This window comes from Eubalaena glacialis, chromosome 19 (assembly GCF_028564815.1).
Source record: "Eubalaena glacialis isolate mEubGla1 chromosome 19, mEubGla1.1.hap2.+ XY, whole genome shotgun sequence".
In the NCBI taxonomy this organism is placed as follows: Eukaryota; Metazoa; Chordata; class Mammalia; order Artiodactyla; family Balaenidae; genus Eubalaena; species Eubalaena glacialis.
The window spans coordinates 55,821,371-55,848,053 of NC_083734.1; the positions used below are offsets into that span (position 1 = coordinate 55,821,371).

Sequence of the window (26,683 nt, forward strand, 5' to 3'; positions counted from 1 at the left end):
AGACAAGGTGGCACCATTAAATCTGCCTCTGCCATCCATCTGGCTCTGTCGCCTTTCTTCCCCTCGGGGGCACCTCACACACCCTCCCCAGGGGAAGGAAAGATCCCTATTGCTGGGGAGGCTCGAGGCAGCAGCACCTTCCCCTCCCAGCCTGCTTCTGCGCCTCCGCGTCTCCCATCAGGGGACTCACAGGGGCCGGGAGATGAGGGTCTAGAAGTTCAGTGGGTCGGTGCTCTCGCCTCCGAGCAGGGCCCGTGTCCTGTTCCTCAAGAGCCACCTTTCAGCAGTGCGTCAGCAGTAGCTGTGGTCCCCAGGGGCCCGTGACTGACCAGTTGCACCGGTTCAGCTCCTTCCAGATGCTGGGAGAGCTGACTTGGCAGCACCTGGCCTGGGCTTGAAGCCAAAAGGGTTCCCCACTTTGAGCGGATGGCATCTGCCCCTCCCTGCTGCTTCCTTTTAACCCCTGCCCACCACTCGCCCACAAGGACGGGCTGGAGGAGGGCAGGGGAGGCTGAGGGAGACCTAGATTCCTCCCTGGAGGGATGACGGACTCCTCGTAAAAAGGGGACAGCTGCCTGCCATTTTGACTTCCGTTGCTCCTTGCCAGGTTTCCCCAGGGCGCCTAACTCGGAGACATTTTCTCTTTCTGCTGAGACTCGCTGGCCGTGTGGCCCTAGGTAAGACATACTCGCTCTGAGCCTCAGTCTTCCCGCTTGTGCGAACAGGCAGTTGGCTCCAGGCCAGATGTGGCGTAATCATCACTGGGGCAGGGCTCCACCCCTACAAAAGCAGCCGGGACCAGCTCTGATCCCGTGCCCACCACCAAAATGACTTCCCAGGGGCCAGTACCGTGCATTGCCCCATCCAGGAGGGACCATTGGGCATCATGTTAAATTCTAGAGCCCTGGAAGAAGCAAGACCCCACTCTCCCCAACCCCTAGGATAAGACCAGTAGGCTGGGAATGTTGCTTTATTTGGATTTGATTCAAGAGGTGGGGCTCCCAAAACAAAACATGGTGGCTTTCACGCTCCTAGCCCAGCACCTCATCCTGGCCTTTGGTGGGCAGAGCCGTCCTTCCCAGCCTTCTCCAGGAGTCTTCCTCCTCCTCCCGACCCGCCACGTGAGCTGTGGACAGCCCCTCCAGTCTTTGGGGGGGGGGAGGAAGGGAGGGAGGGGCCTAAGCTCAGACGAAACCAAGTAGACAGACTAAGGCACGGCAAGGCCCGCGGAGTCATAAGTGCTCCGCTGGAGGTGGCCTCCGGCTGGGTGAGGCCTGTGGCTCCAGAGAGGGTGGGGACTCCCTGCAGCCACTGACCATCCAGAAGTAGTTTGGGTGCACCTGGCCCTGCACAGCCTCGCTGATCATCAGTTCCCCATCCACAGCAAACACACCCTTCCTGTCCTTGGGTTCCAGGCGGAAAGCAACCACGGGCACATACACCAAGTGGGGACAGTCACACGCCATGTGCCTGCCTTTCTCCATGGCCAGGAAGAGGCGCAGCAGTGTGGCCCGCGACACACCTGCCCGCACGTAGAACAGATGCATAGCGCCGGCCGCACAGCGGCCCATGGGTGCAGCAAACATCTCGCTGCCCAGGTGTGAGTGCAGCAGTGCCAGCACCAGCACGAAGTCCTGCTCCGGCACCACTGTCCAGTGAGAGGGCACTGCCTCCTCCAGGGGCACCAGGTGGGCGTCCACAGGGCCGTGCTGGGCCTGCTGGTCCCGAGCGGGGCAGGGGGGCATCTTGGAGACCACCGTTTCTACAGGGAGGTAGGCCAGGGAGCCCTGGTAGGTGCGCAGGGCCGCCAGGCGCAGGAAGGTGCCCAGAGTGAAGCGCATCTCACCCAGGCGCCGAAACTTCTCACTCTCCAGATCCACGTCAGCGATGAAACCCCAAGCCAGGCTGAGCACGGAGAAGAGGCGCTGCCCGGAGGCCGTTTGCAGGGACAGCAGATCCATGGGCGCCAGCAGCCGGCGGCACAGCAGCCGTGTGCAGTTGGTCAGGAGGTCTTCATTAGTCACCTGCTCGTAGCTGCAGGGGGAGAAGTCAGATGGGGAGGGCAGGAGCCCTCACACGTCCGCCCCTTCCTCCTCCTGGGGAGTTGGGGCGGGCGAAGTGACACTGAGTCCCTAGGGAGTTGGCAGGAGTGACAGCTGGAGCAGATGGAGGCAGCAGCTGGAGTCACGGAGAGGGCCCCGGAACGGAGGGGCCGAGGCTCCAGAGAAGAGGGCAGGGAAGTTACCCCTGCGCATGGTAACTGATGAAAGAAAGCCTGGCAGTAGGGCGGCACTGAGGGGAAACTGAGGCCCACTCTGGCCCTGGGCTCTCACCCGGCATAATGGTTCACAGAAGCGGCCAGTGCATTGCCAGAGCCGGCTGGGAGGCTGCACAGGGGCTTCTGGATGGCGGTCTCCCAGTCAGGCCGCTCCATGAGCCCGTTCACCACCTGTTGGAGCACAGGTGGCCTCAGCCTGGGAAGCACCCCACCCCCACGACCCAGGCCCAGCCTCCCGGTGCGGGCCTCACCTCATGCATCAACCCGTCTCCAGACATGACCACCAGCGCGTCCCAACGTCTCAGGTCCTCCGCCCGCACCAGCTCCCGGGCGTGGTTCCGCCGCTCTGCGGAGAGAGCAGCGCGGCTATCACGGCGGGGGCTGGGGTGGGGCGTGGGGGGTGGGTCCCTGGCTGGGGATGCTCCCTGCACCCCCGCGGGGAGACACTCACCAGTGAGCGTCAGCGTGAAGGAGACATCGGCCTGGGCCAGCAGGGGCTGCACGTGGCTCCGGAAGAGCTGCAGGGCTTTGCCCTTGCCCCCGCGTGGATTTAACAGCACCAGCACTCGGCAGGGCCTTGGGAGCGGGTTCCGGGAGCCGCCCGCTGTAAAGACAAACCCGAACCGGCCACTAGGGGGCTGACGACCACAGCAAGGGCACTGGGGTGGAAACGCGGTGCCTGAAACCCACGGGTAACTGATCCAACAGAGTCTGACCAGAGGCAGCGGCCTCCAGTGGGGAGCTCCAGCGGCGGGACCGCGCTCCTCACCCGGCCAGCTTGGCTTGGCTCAGGCTCGGCCCGCTTCTGGTCTCGTCGGGAAAAGTGCTTCTCTCGGGCGTCCACAGCCTCTCTTTTGTTCAGCTGACTCGGGCCAACCTTCCTCGCGAGGGAGAGAAGGGAACCCCCTACAGGCCTTCCCCGCCAGGCCCCCACAAACCTGCATCCATAACCGCGACCCGAGGCCCCCGCTGCCAGGGGGTCCCCGGCGCTGTCGGGGCGCTGTCCGCGGCGGCGGCTCCTGCCTTCAGCTCCTTATCGGTGCTGCCCAGGCGGGCGTCTTGGTGCCGGCTGTGGGGCTCGCCCTCCCCGCCCGGAGCCGGGGCTGTAGGGGCACCCGCGTCATTCCCTGCGGTTGCCGGATCTGAGGGAGAGGAGACAGCGCTGGTGGAGTCCGCAGCGGCCCCCTGAGGTGGGGGGCGCCCTGCTAGGTCCTGGGACCACGCGCCTCCGGCATCGCCTAGTTTTCCGAGAGGTCCAGAGAGCCGAGGTCCAGTGCCACAAAGGCGCTCCCGTCCTAGAACTGAGCTCCCACCCCCAGAGGCAAAGGGTCTCTTCCTGAGGGGCTTTCTTTCCTGGGGCCTCGGGTTCCGGCCCGACGATGAGTCAGAGCCCCGTGGCTCTCTCCGGGGGATCAGGTCCTCACCCCCTGGGCGCTGCCAGGGGGAGGGGAGTCCAGTTGCGTGAAAATCCCAGAACGTGAGTGGACATCGCAGGGCGCGAAGTTCGGGGCGAGCGATCCCCGCCCCGAAACAGCGGGGTCGCCGTGTCCTCTGCCCTGAGCTCCGGAGCGGCCGGAGTCGCCGCGCGCGCCTCTAAGGACCAGGCTCTGCGGCGCCGCGCGCAGCGCTCGTGGGAGCAGCGCCGGAGTCGCGCAAGAGCTGAGCCGGAGCCCGGCCGCCAGCCGCCGCCTCCCTCGGCCGGAGCCGAGTGGGCGCGGAGGCCATGCGGTGCACGGCAGTCCCCCCGACCGCCCAGGAGCCACGCACGGCGAGAGGACAGGGCGGGCGGCCAGCCCTACCCAGTCGGTCCGCTTTGCTGGGGAAGCGCCACCTCCGTTCCCCACAGTGGCCTAGGGCTGAACGCAGCTCGTCCCGGGCTCAGCCTCGCATCTGAGGGACAACTGGAGCGCCGGGCAAACGCTGACTGCACGGCCTCGCTGTCTCCGGCCTCAAACTTTTGTCTCAACTTCGGGGAGGGACCTGTGCCTCGCCGCCCGGCCTGGCCACGCCCCGCGCCCCCCGCGTTTGCGGGGGAGGAACCCGCGCCCGGCACAGCTGGAGCCCGCCTGTCCCCGGCCTCACCGCGCCGCGCCCCGCACGGTCAGCGCCCACGGCTCGGCCACGCGCCGCCCTTTGGCTGGGTCCCGGGACGCTGGGAGTAGGCGACCGGCGGAAGGCGGCGCCGCGGCCCGGCAGGAGAGGTGGAGGCCGTTGGCGAGGCGCGGAGCCCCAGGCCCGGCCACGAGCGGCGCGCCGCGAGCGCAGCGTCCCGGGCGCGCGAGGGTGAACGCGCAGCGCAGGCCGAGGCGCGGGCCCCATGCGATTTCGCCTCGGCGCCCGAGGTCGGAGCGGCCCCCGGGTGGGACTCCGGGCGCGCGTGGCTCCGGGCTCCGGGCAGACCCTCGTCTGTCCCTGGACGCTGCGACCTTCCGCCCCAGAACTGGCCCCGCTGCCGGCTCCGGGCAAGCAGCGACCGCTTCGCGCGCCCCGCCCCATCCCACCCGGATTTCGAGGCTCAGACCCCGCCGGGTGCCCCCCGCTCCGTGCCGGGGCGTCTCTCCAGCCGCTCCAGTTCTCCCCCAGAGAGTTATTTTTAGCCTCCCGACCAAGCAGCTCTGCAGCGCAGCCACCGAGCCTGAGGCAGCCAGGCGAGCGGTCCCGGGGAGGGCGGGCGACCGGCGCGGGGGGATGCGGTCCAGAGGAGGGAGCCTTGTCAAGAACCCCAAAAGTTGGATCCTTTTCGCAGAGGACAACATCGAGGCTAGCCTGGGCCAGAGAAGCTGCTCCGCAGCGGGCGATTCAGGCCCACGCCCCTCACGCACCTGAGAGGAGCTTGGCGGTGTAAACAGGCCTAGGGGTCCCCATCCGCACTGGGCAGCCAAGCATCGGGGGCGTGTCCTCCGCCGCCCCCACTGGCTCAGCGGGAAGATGCAAACGGACCCGGGACTCGTGTATCGGTGCTTGTGTGATAAACATATCACCGGCAAGTAAGTGTCTGACCTGAACTTGTCCGCGACCAACTCGAGTAAACTCCCTGGGGGGTTGTTTGCGGCGACCCAGAGGAGGAAGTTACCAAGGCGGACTTGGCGACCTGACCAGGTAGGGCCAAAGTTAGGAAAAACCAAACCGCTGTAGGAGGCTGAGGTGGTACAGGCCCAGGCTGCAAAGTGCTCACGCGCCCACACCTGCCCCCACCGACACCCGCTCACACCTCTCTCTTCCCGTCGTCTCTTAAGTCGAGAAGAGGCAGGTCTCTGCGGCCCCGGTAACTCGGGCGCGCCTCCGCCGCATCTCCTCTTACAGAGGACCCAGGCGGCCCGGCCCCGTTTCCCAACATCTGGGGGGGGGGGGGGAGGGCGGGGCCCAAGTGTCCCCACGTAGAGGGGAGGCGCAGGCTGGGACGCGTTGGCCTGGCACGCGTCCGGGTGGTGGCCACCTCCGTCCTGCGTGGCCCCCGGGCAGCCCTGGCTGGGTCCTGAGCGTCCCGAGCGTGTTCCGGGAAGGTGACTCAGCGACGCTTTCACGGGTCGAGAAACTATGCGAAACTAGGAACAGGGAGAGGAAGCGGGGGCGGGGCGGCATCACCCTCTCGCAGGGCCGCGGCGGGTGTCCGCCGAGGTCTGATCTTGAACCTACAGGCCCCCACCCGCAACCCCCAGGAATCCGGCGCCAGGAGGGGAGCGCGGCGCTGCAGCCGCAGTGCCGCGGTCACGCGACGCGGGGACTCAAGCGCCTGCGGGAGGAGGGGGCTCCTTGCGGTAGCCGGGGCTCGATCCCTCTCCTCCCCCTTCGCCTGCCTTCTCCTCCTGCCAGGACTCCGGTCAAAGTCAGGGCTTTGGCGCCTAGAAGACGCGGGACGCGGGCGGCGTGCTCCCCGAGATCTCAGTCTTGGAGGGAGGGTGCTGCGGAGACCGCCAGGGCAGCCTCCCCCTTCTCCCCCGCTCGGGAGGGCACTTCCATCAGTCCTGAAAAGCCGCTGCCTTAAACCTTGGAGTCTGGTGGGAAACTGAGGCCCTCGGGAAAGGAAGACCTGGCTGTGCACGAGTCCGGAGGGAGAAAGCCCACCTGCCACTGGGTCCCTCCGCCTCCCAGCGCCCCGGGCTGGAGCCCCTGGGGTCGTGGGGCCGGACGGGGGCGAGGTTGACTGGAAACCAAGCGACGAGGGAGGCGGAGCAGCCTGCTGGGTTCATTATCCGGCCTCCGGGGGCCCAGTGGGAGGGAGGTGAAGGGCCGAGCCCTCTGGCCCCGGTTCCAGTCCGCACAATGGCTCCTCTGTCCTCCCAGCGGCCTCGCCCCCGCCCCCACCCCCACGGTCCCTGCTCTGCCCTCCTCATTCTTGTCCGTCACCTCCCCCCTCCAGGCTGCCTCCCTCCAGGCCCACACCACCCTCCAGCCCCTCTCTAAAGAGCTTTATTTCATCTCCAGAAACACTCATCAGCATCCCTGGCCCAAGAGACAGGATTGAGCAAGATGCTTTGCTCCTTTTGATAACGGGGAACTGAAACCCTGAGAGGTGAAGGGTCTAGCCTAAGCCACTGAACCAGTTCCCGACAGAGCTGAGAAGCAAACACAGGTCCCAACCCCCAGGCTGAGAGGCCCAGCTGACCCCAGGCTTCTAGCTGATATCTGAGTATCTGTCGGCCGGGTGGGTTGCTTGCCACAGAGCTGCCCCCGTAACCCAACTGCTCGGTCTCCCTGGGAAAGAGGAAGCAACCCGAAGCCCTCTCCAGGCTTCATCATCCAGGTTCTGATTAAGCAACTAGCTGCTGTGGCCACGGGCCTCTGGAGTCAGGCTTGATCTGTGCTGATCGCCAACCCGCAGGTAACACCTGTCTCCCAGGCGAAAGAGACTGCCTTTCCATCTCCCCCAGCCACCCTCCTTCCTCCTTGAGGGCAGCCTTCCCAGGTGGACACACCTGAGAACCCCCCTTTTTTTCTTCTTCAAAGAAAGAAAGCAGGCATTCACTGTGCGTGGCCCGGCTCTCTGGAAACTTGGAGCCAAGGCCGCCAGATGGCAAATGACTTGCTTTTATTAGGAGAGGCTTCCTGCCGTCTCACCTATTCCTGAGGTTTTCAGCTCCCAAGTTGAGCTGGAGGACCTCGAGGCCTCCCTTGACCTCAAGTCCTTTCTGCCTGGGAGGCTGCAAGGGCAGGGGAAGGGAGGTATCCAGCCCTGCAAACTGTGTAGTTATTGTTTTTTTAATGTATTTTTTTGTTTGGTTGGTTTTGGTTGTTGTTGTTTTAGCCGCGCCGTGCGGCATGTGGGATCTTAGTCCCCCGACCAGGGATCAAACCCCTGTCCCCTGCATTGGAAGCGTGGAGTCTTAACCACTGGACCGCAGTTTGCAGCGATGTCCTGCAAACTGTTTTTAAGACTTGTGTTCTGGGACAGCCCCAGACGTGGTTTTCCATTCTGAGCTCCTGGTGACCGTGCCAGGCATTGAGGGTGGCTGGCTGGGCGTGGAAGAGCATGCCACATGGATGTCCACATGGACATCCAGGAGAGCAGACTGGTCACACAAGATTCTTGGCTGCTTGCAGGGAATGTTCCGAGTTTCTGTCTCTGTGGTGGTTCAGCCACTCTGGGTGTGGTGGAGTGAGCCTAACTCTACCTCTGGCGTGGCCTACTTCTCCTCACGGGTGTCCTCGCCAGGGCTGGGAACCAAAGTCTCTTCTGGGCCTCTGGGCTCTGCCTGCCACACACCCTCACCTGCAGGCCTGCTGAGAGGGACACATCCCTTTCAGGGAAATTCGCGGGCACAGCCCTCCCCGTGGAAGCCTGCGAGCCTCACCCACTTCACTCATTTCAGCTGCTTGCCCGGCATCTGAAGGCATTTGTATTAGTTTCCTGGGATCATCATAACAAGGTACCGCAAACTGGGTGGCTTAACAGAAATTTACTGCGTCACTGTTCTCAAGAAATCCAAGATTAAGATGTTGGTAGGGTCGGTTCCTTTTGAGGGCTGTGAGCGGGGGGTCTGTTCCAGGCTGCTCTCCTAGCTTCTGGTGGCTGGCTGGCAAACTTTGGTGTTCCTTGACCTGTACATGCATCACCCAGACTCTGCCTTCCTCGTCACATGGCCCTCTTCCCTTGTGAAAGATCTGGCTGAGATTTGTTCTTTTAGGGTCTGCATTCCCTTCTGTTGGGCATGTTCTTTTTCGAAAGCAAATTACTCTGGGAGGGAAAACCAATAAGTTATTAGGACTCTAGTGTGAATGGAGGTATCCATTTTAAACTAAAAAATCTAACAATACTAGGTGTCCCCAAAGAGGACGACAGTGCACGCTCGTGTGGGTGTCGCAGGAAAGGTGTCTGGGAGCTGGACCCTGCCCGCCTCCGCTGTTGGGAGGAATTGTTTATATCTGCGCTGGCTGCCGGGTGGCTTTGCCCAGGCTTGCACACTGCCCCGGCTACCTTGACTTTCAGATCTTACCTCACAGCTTGGCTTATGGCATCTCTGGCATTCTGAGCAGATGCGTTTATTCCCCAGTCCTCGGGAGAACAAAGCTGAGTTTTGTGTTAGTGTGCTGGGTTCCTATTGCTGCACCAATTTATTATCCTGCAGTACTGAAGGTCAGAAGTTTAAAACGGATTGACAGGGCTGTGCTGTCTTCCTGTTCTAGCTTCTAGAGACCTGCATTCCTTGGTTCAGGACCCCTTCCTTCACCTCCAAAGGTGGCAGTATAGCATCTTCAGGTCTCCGTCTGACTTTTGCTTCTGCTGTCACATCTCTGACTTTGATCTTTCTCCCTCCCTCTTGCAGGGTCTCCTGTCTGTGATGACATTGGCCCCACCTGACTAAACCAGGATAATCTCCCCATTCAAGAGCCTTAACTTAATAGCATCTGCAAAATCCCTTTTGCCATATAAGGTAACATATTCATGGGTCCCAAGGATTATGACGCAGCCGTCTTTGGGGGGCTGTTATTTTGCTAACCACAGTTGGGTAGGAAAAGTCTGGGAACCGTGTCCTTACTTGGCTACAGAACCTTCGTTCTAGCATTGCTCACCTCCCCAGTGCTACCAACTGAACACAAACCAGGAACTCAGTTTCCCCCAAATAAGCATTTGTCGTGGTGGGACCAAAAACACTCTTGCTGAGGCCATCGACACCTGATTCTGTAGACTTTTTGGTCTTTGACTCATCCGGCAGAGGCCCCTGCAAAGACAGCTGGTTTCCATTTTTTTTAAATTACCCAGGAGGGAAAAAAAAAATTACCCAAGAGAGAGAAATTGACATCTTCACTAAATATAGTAATTATAGGTTTGCAAAGGACTTTTCACCTGAAGAAGGGGTGGGGAGCAGACCAGCCCATCCATTTCCAGCCTGGCAGGAAGGGAGCTTACCACAGGGCACAGCCTGCTGGGTATTACACAAAATGTGCGGTCTGTTCAGCTCCTGTCATGTGACCCGACAGTCCAGCTACTTCTGTCCTCTGTGGTAAGGCTGGACCAGGCCAGCCACGTGGAGAACCGTGGCTAGGAACCTTCCACAGGCTCCCGCTGACATCAGCTCTGGTCTGGGCCCAGCATGGGCTCTGGCCTGGTCTCCAGTGCCCAATCCCCCATCCTGGATACTTGTGCGGGGAGAGATGATCCCCTTCTGAGGCCGAGGCCAGTCCTCACCCCACCCAACTGTGCTTTGTAATCACTTATTTATACTGGCTTATACTGGTCCGGAGACACTGTGTAACTGGTGAACGTTCTCATTCAAGGGAAGAGAAGCCATCAGCCATGTGTCAAACTGCTTTGGGTGCTTTGGGTGATTCCCAAAAGGAGAACTTCTGGGAAGCGGGAAGAGGGACCCGGCCCCTCTACGGTCGGTCGGATGGTTGGTCGGGCAGCAGGAGAGCTGAGCCGCTTTTATCTGGTAGTAGCCTGGCGTCCAGGCCGAGGGGATGGGTGTGTCACAGTTTTCCGGGGGCTTTTTGTTTTGCAATGTTTTCCACTTTCACATCTCTCTGAAGCTAAGCTATGTCCTTGGGTTGTTCCCAAAGCAAACAGACAGCGGGCTGGACAGAGTGCGTTTGCGCTAATGGTCTAGGGTGGTTTCCTGGTACCTGCGGATGGATCCCTTCCTCCGAGCAAAGGTGAAGCCCTAGCTCACCCCCTCCGGAGATGCGGGAACGCCCTTTCGAGGCGCCCTGCTGGCCCCTGGTGGCCACCTGGGGATGCGTCCCTCTCTCGTCTTTTATCCAAACGGTGCAGCCACTCAGGCCTCCTCCGCAGAAGCCAATTTGTTGGAGGCAGAAGAGGGGCCGGCGCGCTTCTTTGCCAAGCTGCAAAGAGAGGGAGCCTGGAGTGGGCTTGCCTGCCCGATGCTCATTACCCACATCCTGAGAATAGAAATTCCCCTTTCCTGGAGGATGGCCTCCTGAAGGTCAAACCCTTCGATTCTTTCCAGACACAACCTTGGTAGTTTAAGTAATGAGTATACAGGATGGGCTGGACAGGGGTCGAGGAGAGGGGCCCAGGGCAAGGGACACCGTAACCTCATTCCACACGTGTGCCCCCAAGGCTTTGTGCAGCCAAGGGAGTGATGCTGTGCTGATCCGACAGGAGAACCATTTCCAAAATCGGCTCGTTGTTCTTTTTGCTCATTGCCCGAAAGCGCTGACCACAGCGACGTGACCAGCATCTTGAAAATGAGTTGAGATGTCGTTTCTCCTTCAAGGCACCATCAGATGATCCTAGCAGCCTCCTCTGAAACTCCCCGTTTCAAAACAGAATGGGGAACCTAGTGATTACCTGTCAAAGCTTACAGACTAAGGAGTGAAATTATTTTTAAAAAACAAACAAAAGATGGAATGGGCTTGGAGAACGCTCCTGAGCGGTGAGGAGCTTATAGGTGGGGGCTGAAGAACATATCCTTTCTTTTCTCTTGCTGTCTCCTTCCTAGAGCTGCAGTCGGTGCAGTTCTGTACACAGAAGTCCTCGAGAGAAATGCTTGTGGGCTGCTCTCCCAACCGCATCCCTCTGGCGGATCCAGGGGAGGGAGCCCCATCTGGGTGCCAGGTGGCTGCTGCAGTGATGCAGAGCCCAGGAAGGGCACAGTCCAACACCCCACCTCCTCCTGGCTCCACGCAGCAGGCTGATGGGTCCCGGGAGGTAGGGACAGACAGACGGCTCTGATGCAGAGTTAGAAGGACACATCCATCTTCCTGACTCGGCATGACTTAGAAAAATCCATAGCATCAGAACTTGGTATTTGCAAACAAGCACAAGGATCCTATCATTTTAAGCTGAGGTTCCAGTTGCCATGTGACAAGTATCTGTGACCACTTGGTTCTCAGACTGAGAACTTTGAGCACTTAAGGAGGGAAGACAGTCTAACTGCAAAATATGATTAGCGTGGAATCGGATCTGCCGCCTTCATCTCTTGGCAGGGGTAAGTGTTATCCTAAGGGGAGAGGTGTGTTGAGTCCTCAGGGGTGGATCTGTTATCCCGATTTGCAGCCATTAGTGGTGCAGGAGCCACACAGGCTGGGGAGAGGCTGAGTGGTGGCCCGGAGACAAGCAAACCCCAGGACACTGAAGGCCAGGTCTCTGAGGTCTCAGGCATTTCTGAAATGCTGAGGACCCTGAGTGGAATAGCAGAAGCCTAATTCTAATACTAAACCAAGACTTGGATATTGTGTGTACTTAAAGACTAGCAGGTCGCCCATGAAGAAATGGTCCTAAGAGATGTGGAAAACAAATCTGGAGTACCCACCAGCCCTTGAGAAAAATATCTTAAAAATTTTTTTTATTGAAGTATAGTTGATTTACAATGTTGGATCAGTTTCAGGTGTATAGCAAAGTGATTCAGCTATACATATACATATATTCTTTTTCAGATTCTTTTCCATTATAGGTTATTACAAGATATTGAATATAGTTCCCTGTGCTATACAGTAGGTCCTTGTTTTTCTATTTTATATGTAGTGGTGTGTATCTGTTAATTCCAAATTCCTAACTGAACCTCCTGTCTACCCCCAAGAAAAATATCTTTTTTTTTTCTTTTTGGCTGAGCCACATGGCTTGCGGGATCCCGAGCCCTCGGCAGTGAAAGCATGGAGTCCTAAGCACTGAACCATCAGGGAATTCCTGAAAAATATCTTTTGGAAAGGAGAGACTTGGGACTTCCCTGGCAATCCAGTGGTTAAGACTCCGAGCTTCCACTGCAGGGGGTGCGGGTTCTATCCCTGGTTGGGGAACTAAGATTCCGCATGCCACGTGGCGGGCCCCCCCCCAAAGAAAGGAGAGACGCAAGGTTCCTCAAAAAGTTAAACATAGAGTTACCGCATGACCCAGCAATTTCACTCCTGGGTACTTACCCAAGAGAACTGAGACCATGTGTCCACACAAAAACTTGTACACGAATGTTCATAGCAGCTCTATTCACAATAACGGAAAGGTAGAAACAATCCAAGTGTCCATCAGCAGATGAATGGGTAAAGGAAATGTGGCATATCCATACTCAGGAATAGTATCTGGCCGTAAAAAGGAATCAAGTCCTGATCTATGCTACTGTGTGCGTGAACCACATGAACATTATGTGAAAGAAGTGACAGAAGCCATATACAAAAGGCCACATATTGTGTGATTCCATTTAAATGAAACGTCCAGAATAGGTAAATCCATAAAGACAGAAAGCAGATTGGTGGTTGCCAGGGGTATGGGGAGACACTGCTTAATGGATATGGGTTTTATCTTGGGTGATTTTACTTTAGGGTGATAGTTTTATTATTGGTTTTGTTTTGAACTAGTTGGAGGTCATGGTTGCACAACACCGTGACTGTGCTAAATGCCACTGACTTGTTTATTTTATGTTATGTGCGTTCATCCGAATTTTTTTTTAATGTACATTTTATTTATTTATTTATTTATTTTTTACTGGTTTTTTTTTTGGCCATGCCTTGGCTTGTGGGATCTTAGTTCCCTGACCAGGAATTGAACCTGCGCCCTCGGCAATAAAAGTGCAGAGTCCTAACCGTTGGACCTCCAGGGAATTCCCAAATTTTATTTTATTTTTTTTAAATGAGGGACTTGAACCAGCCATGATCATTCTTTTGTGATGCACAAAAAGTCCATTTCTAAGGATGCAGTTGAAATTCTGATTTGGGTGGTGTTAAATATTTATTCCAGGCATTTGTTAAAGAAGGGTAAGGAGGACTTTCTTCAGGACCATCTTGATGGGGGGCAGGGACCACTCCCTGGGGTCTTGCAGCGGTGGGGGAGGGAGTAGAGATTGGGCTCAACTGTGAATATAAGGAAAGGTGGGAATGTATAGCCAGGGAGCAGATTGGGGTCAGTGGATGGAAGATTACTAAGAGGAAACATCAGGGCAAAGGGGAGATTTTTGCTAAACCGACCTACCTGAACTTGCTCAGACATCAGACAGGGTGGTGGAGGATGGGGGCTCAGACATCACCCCAGGGTGGTGGAGGATGGGGAACCTCAACAGATATTGAAGGTGACCAGACATGGAGGATGGGGGATTCTGGCTAAACTGACTTAGCAGGATTCTTGCTAGAACTGGATTCTGCAAAACAGGACACAGAAGCCCAGGGTTTGAGACCTAGTCAGAAGAGGGCTCAGATGAGCCCAATTAGATCAAAGAGAGAATCTTTCTCCTTGTCACTAAATTATTCGGAGTCCAGTAATGTCAGCCTCATGGAACCATTCAGAGGTCCTTCCCTCTTCTATCAGGGGTGAGGGGTGGCCACCAGTGCTTTGGTGGCATTATTTGGAGGGACTTATCTTGTCTCAAAAGTAGTGTCACCTTGTGGAGGCCCTAAATGCCGATCTTTGGTCACTGTTATTTTCTTTTCATTTCTCTGTATTTCCCCCCATAGTTATGCAATATGTGTGAGGTTTGTTTTTTTTTTAAGATTGTGTGTGTGTGTGTGTGTGTGTTTGTGTGTGTGTGTATGTATAACTGAAGCACTTTGCTGTGTGGAGTTTTTATTGAAGTATAAATTTATACAGGAAAGCACACAAATCATAAACTATGAATTTATGCACCAACACACCTGCATTAATAAAAGAGCACATCCTAGAAGCCCCTGGTGCTCCCTCCCAGCCACTCGCCGCCCCGCACAAGATAACCACTCATGCAGTGTATTTTTATATTTGGGAAAAAATACTTAAAATTTAAACAAAGTAAAAATACATTAGAGATGGAAAAATTTTAAATCCAGCCTTTTTTATTTGTGAAGCCTCTTCCAAATGGCTCAGACGTGGTAAGGGCTGAGGGCTCTAAGTGGGTTTGGCCTTGGGATATTCCTAAAGGAAAGTAGGAGGCAGCTGGCAATAGCCACGGGATCAGCTGATGGACCCATCTCCTTTCTGGGTCATTTGGCACCTCAGCTCCCAAACTAGCCAGCACATCGGAACCCCCTGGTGGAGCTTCAGTACTACAGATACCTGGGTCCCACCCCCAGAGATTGTGATTTAACTGGTCTGGAGTGTGGCCCAAGCTTCAGAGTTTTTCAAAGCTCTGAAGTGATTCTAATATGCAGACAGGGCTTCCCTGGCAGTCCAGCAGTCAAGACTCTGTGCTTCCAATGCAGGGAACGCAGGTTTGATCCCTGGTCGGGGAACTAGGATCCCACATGCTGTGCAGCGAGGCCAAAAAATTTAAAAATTAAAAATAGATAAATAAATAAATATGCAGACAAATGTGGGAACTACTGACTTAGCATAAAAGGAGGATCTGAAGCCTGTTTTCTAAGCAGGCAGGCAAACTCAAAGGCCTCCCAGAGATTCTGTAACTGCCACAAAAAACTTTCTTATTCAGGAGCATCATGAATTGTCATGGTCCCACTGACTATTTCACGTCTGGAAATGAGTCAGGCATAGTACAGCAATGACACATACTATTACAGCCTCTCCCCACATCCTCCCAGACACTGGCTTGGGAATGTGGGAATAGTGACAAAGCTGGCTGCCACCCAGGCTCCAGGAAAATGGGGGGAGGGGAGGCTCTGCAGTTATTACAGTCACTTCCACTAGATGTGTCAAAGCAGATGCTCTTGTGAATTAAAAAAAACTCAATTAAATCTTATTTCCCTGTTGAACAGTAATACAATTTTGAAAATGCTCTTTCTTAATATCGAATTGGTATTTAATTACTGGGGGGATTCTACTTTCCCTGAAAGGAAGATGAAGTTACCTTCCCACCATGAGGACTCTCACCCTGGGGGTCAGCCTTGGAAGTTCCTGCTCCCTCCACCTCATCACACTGTACCTTCATGATATAGGTCAGATTTCTAAGATCCTGACTGTGTTTCTAGGGTGGTTGTTTGGAATAGTGGTTTAAAATTTACGGAAGAATGGGAAAGGAGTGACAGGAGGAAGAAATGGGCAGGTGGGGGAGGACGGGGTGGGGGGGAGCTGGAATGCTTTCATGTCAAGGGTTACCCAGCTTGTGAGTTGGTACCGTGCCTAGGCTAGAACTTGGGCTTGGCATGGTGTTTGACCTGTATCTTTCCACCAGCCCGGATATCCCACTTGTGCAAACCCTTCTTGGACAATCACTAGAAAGACAATTAATTTTTCATCCAAGAAAGCACCATATGTTTCCTCAGAAACCTTTCAAGTACTTGACTCCCTAGGGAAGTGTTCCAATTATCTGTTTCCGAATGAGAAATCACCCTAAGATGTAGTGGCTTGAAGCAATAATTTATTGGGTCCATTGTGGGTTGATTGGGCTCAGCCGGGTGGTTCTCACTTGGGGACTCATGTGATTACAATGTCAATGGGCTGAACATCTGAGATGGGTCCCTCCCGTGGGACCATTGAGGCAGGCTGTCAGCTGGTTCAGCTGGGGCTGTCAGCCAGAGCGCCTGTGTGGACTCTCCATGTGACATGGCAGCTAGGTTCCCAGAGGGAATGTCTCAAGAGCGTCATTCCAAGACACCCAGCGGAAGCTGTGTGGCTTCTCATGCCCTGGTTTTGGAAGTCCCAGGCCATCACTTGTGCCACATTCTACAGCTCAAGCAAGTCACTAAGGCCAGCCCAGATTCCAGGGAATGGAACCAGGGTCCTTCCCCCTTGGTCGGGGAGGAGGGATTGATGGAGGCCATCTTTAGGGACTCTCAGTTACTTACCTCAGGAATTGAGAATTGGGACAAATTTAGGGAACTGCTTCACCCTTAAGGAAACTAGTTTGTAGCTTAAGAACAAGATTCCTTCAAATATATTTTCAGGAACCCCAGCGCCGTGTTGATCAACGCCCCAGCTTCCTTGGGTCTCCTTGCTTTAACCGAAACCAGCTACCCTGCCTGACGGCGGCGTTCATCCTTAAGCCTTCTCTCTACCCCCGGAAGCTGCTGATTTTCCACTTCCTTCTTAATACAAGTGCTAACATTCATCACGCTCTTATTTTGTGCCAGACACGGTGCTGAGCAATGCATGTACTTAGCCCGTTTCATTAGGAAGACTTGTCTCGTTGAAGTGCCCATTAAGAAAAGGTTGATTGTTTGTTTGTTTCCAGTAACTACCGCCAGCTGTGCTCTGTCCAAACCCCCTTTGTCACTGGGTGAAAGACTCCCCATTAAGGCACCTCAGTCTGATTCCACTGTTCCAGTCACTTTTTTTTGTTATTAAGGCAGCCCCGCTTGCGAGTTTAAGACTTGTCCATTTAGGAACTCAAACTTGGGAATTCCCTGGCAGTCCAGTGGTTAGGACCCAGCACTTTCACTACAGGGGCCCCAGGTTTGATTACCTGGTCCCACAAGCCGTGGGCATGGCCAAAAAAAAAGAAAGAAAGAAAGAAAGAAAGAAAGTCAAACTTATCTCAAGCACAGGCTCCAGCACTGAAGCAGGGACGAGGCCTATCTCTCACAAGCTGCCCTCTCCTCTGTGCTTACTTCATGAGGTTGAGGCAGAGGGGAGAGAAATGGAAAACAGATGTGTTTCCTGCGGTGACTAGTTGGGGGCGGTGATACCGCTGTCCTGTGCCCTGGGTCTTTACTGCTGACCCGACTCATTCTCTAGCGCAGGGTTTCTCATCCTCAGCACTATTGACATTGGGGGCTGGATTATCCTCTGTTGTGGGGACCTGTCCTGTGCATTGTTTAGCAATATCCCTGGCCTCCGCCCACTAGATGCCAGTAGTACTTCCCAAGTTGTGCTACCAAAAATGTCTCCAGTCATTGCCAATGTCCCCTGGGAGCAACCTTGCCCTGGTCGAGAACCAGTGCTCCTTAGACTTGGTGTGGACAAGTGGGCGCCCCACAGGCCTGCCAGCAGAGACTCTCTCCCAAGGGGCTCCCCTGGTTACACATTCTTGCTGACCTTTGGAGGTGGCCTCATGCCATATTTATTGCTCTGAGGAGGTTCCCCAATCCCAAATCCCAGAATCTGCAATTCCATCCATACTCTGGATCTGACTCTGGGGCTGTGGGGTTGCATCCATCTTCTGAGGGGATGGGTGGATCCAGTCCTTTGCCTCCTGGCTGACTGCCCACCATGCCAGCTCCTCTGGGCACTGTCCAAACTTCAGGAGCCCCAGGGCAGATCCACCAGCCCACGGCCAAGTGGACAGCCAAGTGGGAGACAAGATGTTCCTCTCTACTGTCCCACACACTTTACAGTGACTCCACTGTGTCCCCAACCCCCCTCACTCCCACCTGGTTTCAAGAAAAGCCAGTCAAGTCTTCATGAAGAAGCAGCCTCTCACCCCTCCTCTCTCCCTTTTTCTTGAGGCAGGATGCCATGACACCAACTACCCATAGTTGGGCCAAACTTCACAGGTTAAGACCACCGTCCTCCACAAGACTGTCCTCCCTCAGACACCAGCAGCAAGTTTGGGGGTCCCCTGGCCACACTCACTTTTGACCAGCTGGCTACAAATTCGGGGGTTCCCACTACCCCCTCAGGTTCAATAATTCACTAGAATGACTCACAGAACTCAGGAAAGCACTGTACTTGCTATTACAGTTTAATGATAGCAAAAGGAGGCAAATCTGAACCAGCCACAGGGAGAGACACCTAGGGTGAGGTCGGGGGGGTGGGGTGGGGCGGGGTGGTACCAAACTTGAAGCTTCTGGCGTCCTCAGGGACACGTTACCCTGTTGGCAGAGAGCACTGCCAACCAAGGAAGCTCACCGAGCTTGGGCGTCTAGAGTTTTTATTGGGGTTTCATTATGTAGGCACAATTGATTAAGTCATTGACCATTGATTGAACTCAATCTCCAGCTCCCCTTCCTTCCCCAGAGGTTGAGCTAACATCATGTGGTTTATCCTAAACTATCAGATAGAGTTGGAGGGGCCCACCATGAATTACTGACACTCCTATCACTCAGGAAATTCCAAGGATTTAGAGGTGTGACCTCCCAGGAACCAGACAAAGGCCAGCCAAATGCTGGATTACACACAGGATTTAAAGAGTCAGTGCTGCATGGCATCTCCCAGCCAGCCCCCGGCTGGTAGTTCTCTGAACTTAGAATGTGGGGTGCATTTTATTCTTGGCAGTAGGCTCTGGCAATTCTTGGAAAGCAGGAAAGATCCTGCCAGGCACCTCCCTCCACCTTGTCACACATGCATCTCATTTAGTCCTCACCACCACCCCCAGGCAGGTATTATTGTGATCACCGTTCCACAGATGAAGAAACGCAGGTACAGGTTGACGGACTCCCCCGGGTGAAGCAGCAGAACAGGACTGCATCCAGGTCTGTCTGGCTCCAGAGCTGCCCCCTCGTGGGCGACGGAGCCCTGCCTCCTGCCCCCCCACTGGTGTAGTCCTACCAGCTCCTCAGGCGGCCTCCAGAGCACCTCTCTTCCTCCTGCAAAGCCCTCCCTGTTCTGACCCTCTGCTACTGGGCTCACCACTCTGAACACCCCCTCTACTGTCGCCCACTCCTGACGTCTCTGTTCCCCGCTCACAACCTTCTTGGCTCCAAGTTCTGAGAACGCGTGAATATTAGGTCCTGGGAGCTGGACGCCTGCCATAATCTCTCTCCGACCTAGAATGATCTTCATCCGCGTCTGACCTCAGCCGCGGCTCTCGTGGCCGCGGCCGGACCACCACCCCTTCTCCAATGCTAAAACCCACATGCCAGCCTGCCTTGCTTTCTCCCTCTTGTGGCCACACTGTCATTCAGGCTTGCCTCTAAACCTCTGGCCTTGAGCACCCCACCCTCTTCCTCCTCCAATCCGCTGTCCTGAGGCTGTGGGGAAGGAGAGGAGGGGCAGTGCTTCGAGTGGGGACCACACGCAGCTCCATGATGCTGCTGGGACTCTGCGAACCCCATTTCTCCTATGCGGCCGCTCCCTTCCAGCCTCTGCCGCCAGGGGCGCTAGTGGGGCCCGCACGGCTGGAAGGGGAGAAAGGGCCGCTGCTTCCTGTCTGCTCCTTGGTCACCCGAGCATCACCCTGGCAATGGTGACACCTGGTTCCAGGCTCCAGTGTCCCTGCGCTCCCAGAACCAGCCTCTGTGCCTCTCAGAGGTACCGCACCAGCTGGGCAGTGCCTCCTCGCCGGAGATCCGAGTCCCAGCTCCGTGGGACCGCTCCTCCAGGCTTCTAGAATCCCATAATCCCAACCTGTCCTCTTGGTTCCCCATTCATGGGGGTGGGGTAGCTGCTTCCTGTGGTCTCCCAGTGTCGGCTTTCTGCCGCTTCTATCCTGCAATACCCATTTAACCAATTCTCTATATTAAATTCTTTGTGAAAATAATGAATGTGTTGGGAATTCCCTGGCGGTCCAGTGGTTAGGCCTGTGCGCTTTCGCTGCCGAGGGCGCGGGTTCAATGCTTGGTCAGGGAACTAAGATCCCACAAGATGCTAGGCGCGGCCAAAAAAAAAAAAAGAAAGAAAGAAAGAAAGAACGTGGTTTGTTTTCCTGGTTGCCTCTGACCTAATAAATATGTATACACATTTCCCATCTCCCTTCACCTAATAGCTCATACGTGCCAGACCTTGTTCTGTTTGACATGTATTAACTCACTAATTATTATTATCCCCACTTTACAGGGGAGAAAACTGAGGCAAAGGGAGACATAACTGTTTGCTCGGAATCACACAGCTGTTAAGAGTGGGCTCCGAGAGCCTGGCTCCCGAGATAACACTCATCTACACATGCTGCAGCGTGTCACTGTTGACAGTGAGTGAGTGTAGCTGGGGCATTAAGTGACCACATGATGTTCCCGTTGATGGATGGACGAGAGCTATTTTTGGATATTTGTATCATGTGGGGGTTTTAGCTATTAGAGAGCCTGGATCCCCTTGAACCTGACACACTTAGGACACTTGAGCCAGGAACATTACAACTTTCTGAAATATTTTGGTCCATGATTTGTTGTAACCTGTCTCCTTAATGTTTAACCTTCTATCTTCTCAGCCCCGACTCCCCCTGGCCTTTTTCCTCCTTCCATGTCTTTCCCTGTGAGCCCACCTTGCCAGTGCTGCTGTAAATCTGGAGATACCGGCCAGGAGACGTCTCCTGTTTGGCAGACTCTAGAAGGTACTAGGAGGCACTATGGTCTCACCTTGAATCAGAGTCTTCAACGAGGTATGGGTATTGGTGATACCCTGAAATGCCTCCAAAGGCCTCCACCAAGAGTTCCTGAAAACCCCATGACAGAAGAGGTTCTGTCCTACTGAGACTCTATGCTGGATTCCATTTCAGACTTTCCAGCGGCCGGCAGGGCAGCTACTCTCTACCACTGCCCTTGCTGAAGCTGGGAAGGGTCACTCCTAGAGCGCTCAGCTCTGTCTGCCCAGTATTTTGCCCTCGCCCCCAGCATGGTTTCTGATGTCCTATGGAGAGAATCAGCTTAGAGATCCAAGTCGGTATTATTTTTAGAACTAAAGATCATTCCGTCTCAGCTTGCTTGGGCCTGTTCAGGGAACGAGAACAGGGAAAAGTCTCATATTTTTCCAAAGTTCATGTCGGAGTAGTGCAACATGGAAGCAACACTTCTGAATCATTGCCTAAAATGTTCTCCTTTGTTGCAAAGACTGACCTTGTCTTCCAAATAATTCATTCCCCGGGGACAGGGCTGAGCCATTCTAAACACACCACTCTTTGTCTTCTCTGCTCCTTCTCAGACAATTCTTCGTGCTAAATCTGAACCTGTGCTTTCTCTTCTAGTTTTTAGAAGAGAGGAGATTATATTTCCATAATTCATGCTGAACCTGCAGCCCAGTTAACAACAGGATTTTTTTTTTTTATAACTTGAAAACTGAAATTGGGTTGAATATGGAAATGTCACCTTGCACTGAGCAGAGCTGTCTTTGTTTTTGCAGGAAATGTCCAGCAGGTTTGGAGCCTCAAGGATCAGCCTGTTTTTATAGAGAAACATTAAAAAAACAAAACAAAACAAAACCCTGGAACTGAGCAAGAGAAGTCTCACTTCAAACTGCAAAAAAACACATTCTTTGCAAAATGAGCAGAAGCGTCTTTCTACTCAGTCCAGACCCTGTATTGGTCAGGGTTCTCCAGAGGAGAAACAGAACCAACATGATATCTATCTATTTAGAAAGCAAATGTTCAAGAGCTAAAGGGAAAAATAAAAAACTCCACAATCAGAGAACAAGCAGATGAAAAATAATTAAGGTAATAGAGAATTTGACTACAACTAACAAACGATCTAACCAACAGATGTAAAACACGCGCCCCCAAACTGTAGAACACATGTTCTTTTCAGGTGCATATAGGGCATTTACCTACATAGATCACATGCCGGGCCACCAAGTGTGTCTCAACACATAGCAGAGGATTGAATTCACTTCGGGTGTGTTCTCTCACAAAGTGGAATTAAATTCGAAATCAATAATAGGTCTCTAGAAATGTCCCAAAGTTTAGAAATCATGCAGCACACTTCTAACCATTCACAGGACAAAGAAGAAATCACAGTGAAAATTACAAAGATTCTCAGACGTAAAAAACCATGTCGGGACTTCCCTGGTGGTCCGGTGGTTAAGACTCTGCGCTTCCACTACAGGGGCACGGGTTTAATCCCTGGTGGGGGAACTAAGATGCCGCATGGCGCGGCCAAAAAAACAAAACAAAACAAAGCCATGTCATTTTCAGCAAATGGCAAACAGCTCAGATAGCCACAGACCTAGGGCGTGGCCTGGAGAAAGCAGGGAGATGGAGAGGGAGACTCAGGCCACATCAGGCTAAGGAGTTTGGGCTTATAAACAGTGGAAAGCCCTGGAGGCTTTTAACCAGGGGACCTGCTGTGTGGATGTAGAGGGTGGACTAGAGATACTGGAGGGAAGGAAGGACGGAACGTGAAAGAAGGAGGCCAGTTGGGAGGCCCCTGCCTGAGATACGAGATCAATAGCTGTTCTCCGGGGCTTCCCTGGTGGCGCAGTGGTTAAGAATCCGCGCGCCAATGCAGGGGGCACGGGTTCGAGCCCTGGTCCGGGAAGATCCCACATGCCACGGAGCAACTAAGCCTGTGCACCACAACTACTGAGCCCGAGTGCCACAACTACTGAGCCCGTGGGCCACAACTACTGAGCCCATGGGCCACAACTACTGAGCCCACGCGCCTAGAGCCCGTGCTCTGCAACAAGAGAAGCCACCGCAGTGAGGAGCCCACGCACCGCAACGAAGAGTAGCCCCTGCTCGCTGCAACCAGAGAAAGCCCACGCTCAGCAATGAAGACCCAACGCAGGCAAAAATAAATAAATAAATAAAAATAATAAATTATTAAAAAAAAAAAAAAAGCTGTTCTCTGGATCACTCATTGGGTCCACAGATACGAGTAGAACCCCTACCATGTGCCAGGCACCAGGAAGTCACTAGGGGTACCTTCTCCCAGATACATTTTGTGAGCCACCCCAGCGCCACACAGATTATTATACATAGGTCATAAAGTGGGAAAACTTCCAACAGTGTAATCTAAATGTTCATTTTTTATGAAGCTTCATGTTAAAACAGAGCGTGGTTCTGTAGTTCTTGATGCCAGGCTGAGATTAAATGCCCAGCCTGAGGGCGCTTCCCATGACATTCTGTGCCTAAAACTCAGCCTCCTCCCTCCATGCCTGAGCCAATCTGTGAGGGCAGCTGTTTCTCATAAGTAGCCCCCAAATGGTTAACCCAAACTCATCTTTTATGGCCCTTCTTCCCTATCTTATCAGTGGAGAAATAAGGTAAGTTTGTGGGAACTTAGACATTGAGGCTTGGTGAAGGTGAGTACTTCCAATCTTAAATTTTGTGATTTCTCATCAGAGAAATTGATTATTAACCCTAGTGAGAGATCCACAGCAGAGTGAAGAAGGTGGGAGGACTTCTTATTAGAAACCACAAAAGTTTTTAATAAGAGGGAGGCAAGGGTGTCAGAGTGGGTAAGGATATGTGAATGGAAGCAAAGATCAGAGAGAGAGATTTGAGGATGCTAGGCTGCTGGTTTTGAAGATGGAGGATGGGGACCACTAGCCAAGGAGAGAAGTGGCCTCTAGAGAGCGGAAAAGGCAAGGAAATGGATTCTCTTCCAGAACATTCGGAGGGAAATCAGCCTGCCAACACCTTGATTTTAGGACTTTTGACCTCCAGAACTAAGATTGTGTAAGTTTGTGTTGTTTTAAGCCACTTGGTGGTAATTTGTTACCACAGCAATAGGAAACAAATACAACTTCTAACATACTACATAATTTACTCAATTATTATGTTTATTTTAAAATTGCTCTCCCCCTGCTAGGTGTACCTCTCCAGGGTAGGAATTTTTATCTTTTTTTTTTTTTTCCTCTAAAGTATCCCAAACAAGTAAAACGGGCCTGGCAAACAGTAGGTGCTCAGTAAATGTTAATAGATGGATAAATGGATAGATGTAGAAAGCGAGAGAAAGGAAAGAGTCAAGGATTCTCCTGAGACTTACTGACTGGGAACATCACGTTATGTTTACTCACAGAGGGAATAGAGGAGCAGGTGCAGTTTGGAGAGAACTGAGAAAATGAAGATGGGTTTAGTTTGGGGTCTATTAAGGTTTGAGGGGTTCTGTGGGATATATATATGGAAAATGTGAAGGGAAGTGGTTTCCTTTAGTTTTAGAAGGTAACATGGCTTATGGCTGGGTCCATCGGCTGAACTTGTGTACAGGTAAATAATTTGGTCTAAGCTATTTACCCCATAGCGCATTTGCTTTTTTCCTTTCCTTCTTTCTTTTCTTTCTTTCTTTTTCTTTTTCACCTGCTCTAGGAGAGAGAGGGGGTGGGTGCATCAGTAATTCTGGAGAGCCAGCTGGAATGTGGGTCAGGCTGCTACAGGTCCTGGGGCAGTTCAATTTCCAAATCCTGAAGCTTCAGGCTTGTGAGGCTTCATGACACAAGAGTCACAATCAATTGCTCCCTCAGGCCCAATGTCACAACAGGCAGCGTCCTCAGAAGATGGAGAAGCAGGAGATCAGCCTCCCTCCCCAATCCTGAGGCAACTGATAACTAGTGACTCAAATGCTTCCCTGCCCTTTACTTTCTTCTTGGACCTCATTCAACAGGTATTGATTGCGTGCGTCTGGAACACATAACACTGCCCTGGACACTGGGAAATACGAAGAACTAAGTGACATACGATCTTGCCCTAGGAGGACTTACATCCTAGTCGGGAAGACAGATGTTCACAAAGCTAAATAAAAATAGAAGCAACTATACATGGTGCCATGCACGGTACCGCCCAGCGGGAGAGGGCGGCTTACTGTGGTTGAAGTATCTAGAAAGACTCAGTGGAGCAGATGTCACGTGAGTGGGTCTTTAAGGGATGGAAAGGGAGGAATAAAGGCTTTTCTGATCGAGAGCAAAGACCGGCAGGAGTGCCTTGACTCGTTCAGAGAGACTTGCCTTACGTGCAGATGCAAGTTTGGAGTTTGGGGAATAAAGATCAGGCTCAGGAGTACACCACGTTTTGGGCATTTTAGTATCCCAGGCAACCACCCGGAAATAACCCCGCCCTCCACTTTTCAAAGCAAGCCCAGCCTAGCGCGGCGCATGCGCCTCGCAGGGCTCTAGCGCTGTGTTATCATAGAGGCGCAGAGCTAGATCGTCAGCCACCTCGGAGGCTGACATTTTGGATCCTGGCGAAAAATTTGGAAAGGCTGGCACCACTACCAAGTCAGGCTGCACCACCCAAGAAGATGAGAGCAAAAGAACTCCCGTGGAGCGACAAGATCAGGCGGCGGAGTGAATCGTGATGCTTCCGAGAGAGTTGCCCACCGCCCTGCCCTCATCTGAGATGGTGACTATGCGGGCGCTCTAGCCGCGCCTTTTCGATTCCCGGAGTGGGCGGTGCCGTCGTCACTGGCTTTGAGGTGGCTGCGGCGCAAGTCGCGGCGAACTCTCGTTGCGCCAGAGCCCTTAGTAGCCTTTTGTACGAGGAGGGTGGGGGTCTCTGACCTCTTCCCTCCTGTGCCGGGTTTCTCGGTTCCTTCCCTACTCGGGCCTACCGCTCCCCCGTGCAGCCCCGCCGCGGGCCGGCTGTAACTGCGCCCCCGGGCCGGACGATGCCCAAGAAGCTGCTGCTGCTGCCCCCGCTCTCCGTGTCCTCCGCTTTCCGCGCCCCGCGAGCCTGCCCAGCCGCCCGCCCGGCCATGAACGCCGCCCGCACCGGCTACCGAGTCTTCTCGGCCAACTCCACGGCTGCCTGCACCGAGCTGGCCAAGCGCATCACCGAGTAAGGGGCGGAGGCCGGGGATGTCCCGAGGGGCCCCTCCCGGGAGACGGTCCTTGCTCCTCTTCGCCTCCACGTCCCCCGACCCGGGCGAGGGGTAATTTGGCCCCATCGTCCTGCCCCTGGGGGAGGGAGTCGCAGAATCCTGCCGTTTCAGGTCTGGACAAACCCTTGGAGGTGACAGAGGATCACCACCCCCCCCCCAGTTCTGCAGCTGAAAAGCGTTCGTCTGACTCTTGCTGGCTTCTCCCCACCCCCGGGTCCTTGGACCGCTCGCCCTGCTTTCGGCTCCCCACTCCCACCTCCCAGGTGGTGGTGAGGATTCTGTAACCGCTGGATTAGCGCCTTGGAGAGAGGGGCTCTGGGTTTGGCTCCCTTTCCCACGGTTGGGGTTGACCTCTGAAGCTGGTCATCGCCATTCCCAAGTCTCCCCGAGGAGACGGAGGCCCGCACGTAGTTACAACACCGGCGACTGACGGGGCGGGTGCGGTAGGTAGGGGCGGCAGGAGGGCCTTGCGGGTGGAAGACCCGCGAGGCGCAAGGTGCACCGACAGAAGCAGAGGTGTAGGGGAGGGCAGGGAGAACAGGGCAACCCTAGGGGAGCAGATTTGTCGGAGTTGGTGATAGAAACCATGGTCCAACCGTATTTTGTAAGTCAGATTCGATCAGTCTAAGTCTTTGCCTTTGTCTTTTTCACCTAAGGAAGCCTCTGGCCTCAAGTGGCCTTTGGGGTCTGAAGGCCTTGCCAGTCTTGCCCTGGGCAAGAGACTTGATTTTCCTGAACTTCATTGGTAAAATAGGGATA

General features: G+C 54.3%; 2 protein-coding genes and 1 long non-coding RNA gene across 5 annotated transcripts in view; 2 read left to right on the forward strand and 1 right to left on the reverse strand.

Annotated features, from left to right (window-relative positions):
• Nucleotides 1–962: 962 nt before the first annotated feature.
• On the reverse strand, nucleotides 963–5,567 carry SPHK1 (sphingosine kinase 1). 3 transcript variants are annotated; one of them, XM_061175203.1, is made up of 6 exons: nucleotides 5,490–5,567; nucleotides 3,217–3,420; nucleotides 2,730–2,882; nucleotides 2,530–2,624; nucleotides 2,334–2,449; nucleotides 963–2,034 (listed from the first exon to the last, which is right to left on the reverse strand). In XM_061175203.1, exons 2-6 carry the CDS (start codon nucleotides 3,224–3,226, stop codon nucleotides 1,233–1,235), a joined length of 1,176 nt encoding a protein of 391 aa, XP_061031186.1. In that variant the 5' UTR covers nucleotides 3,227–3,420; nucleotides 5,490–5,567; the 3' UTR covers nucleotides 963–1,232. The 3 variants fall into 3 exon arrangements, with proteins under 3 accessions (XP_061031186.1, XP_061031185.1, XP_061031187.1); XM_061175202.1 differs by lacking the exon at nucleotides 5,490–5,567 and adding an exon at nucleotides 4,078–4,155; XM_061175204.1 differs by lacking the exon at nucleotides 5,490–5,567 and adding an exon at nucleotides 3,703–3,767 and having other exon boundaries at nucleotides 3,217–3,440.
• Nucleotides 4,934–21,603, forward strand: LOC133079627 (uncharacterized). The gene is made up of 2 exons (XR_009698259.1): nucleotides 4,934–5,265; nucleotides 21,516–21,603. It is a non-coding gene; the product is annotated as an uncharacterized LOC133079627 (long non-coding RNA).
• A 3,623-nt stretch (nucleotides 21,604–25,226) lies between these two features.
• The window catches only part of PRPSAP1 (phosphoribosyl pyrophosphate synthetase associated protein 1), a 31,145-nt gene continuing 29,688 nt past the window's right edge, over nucleotides 25,227–26,683 (forward strand). The window contains exon 1 of the mRNA XM_061175264.1: nucleotides 25,227–25,881. Within this exon, the coding sequence (XP_061031247.1) occupies nucleotides 25,712–25,881 (170 nt within the window). The 5' untranslated portion in view covers nucleotides 25,227–25,711. The remainder of the gene's footprint in view (nucleotides 25,882–26,683) is intronic.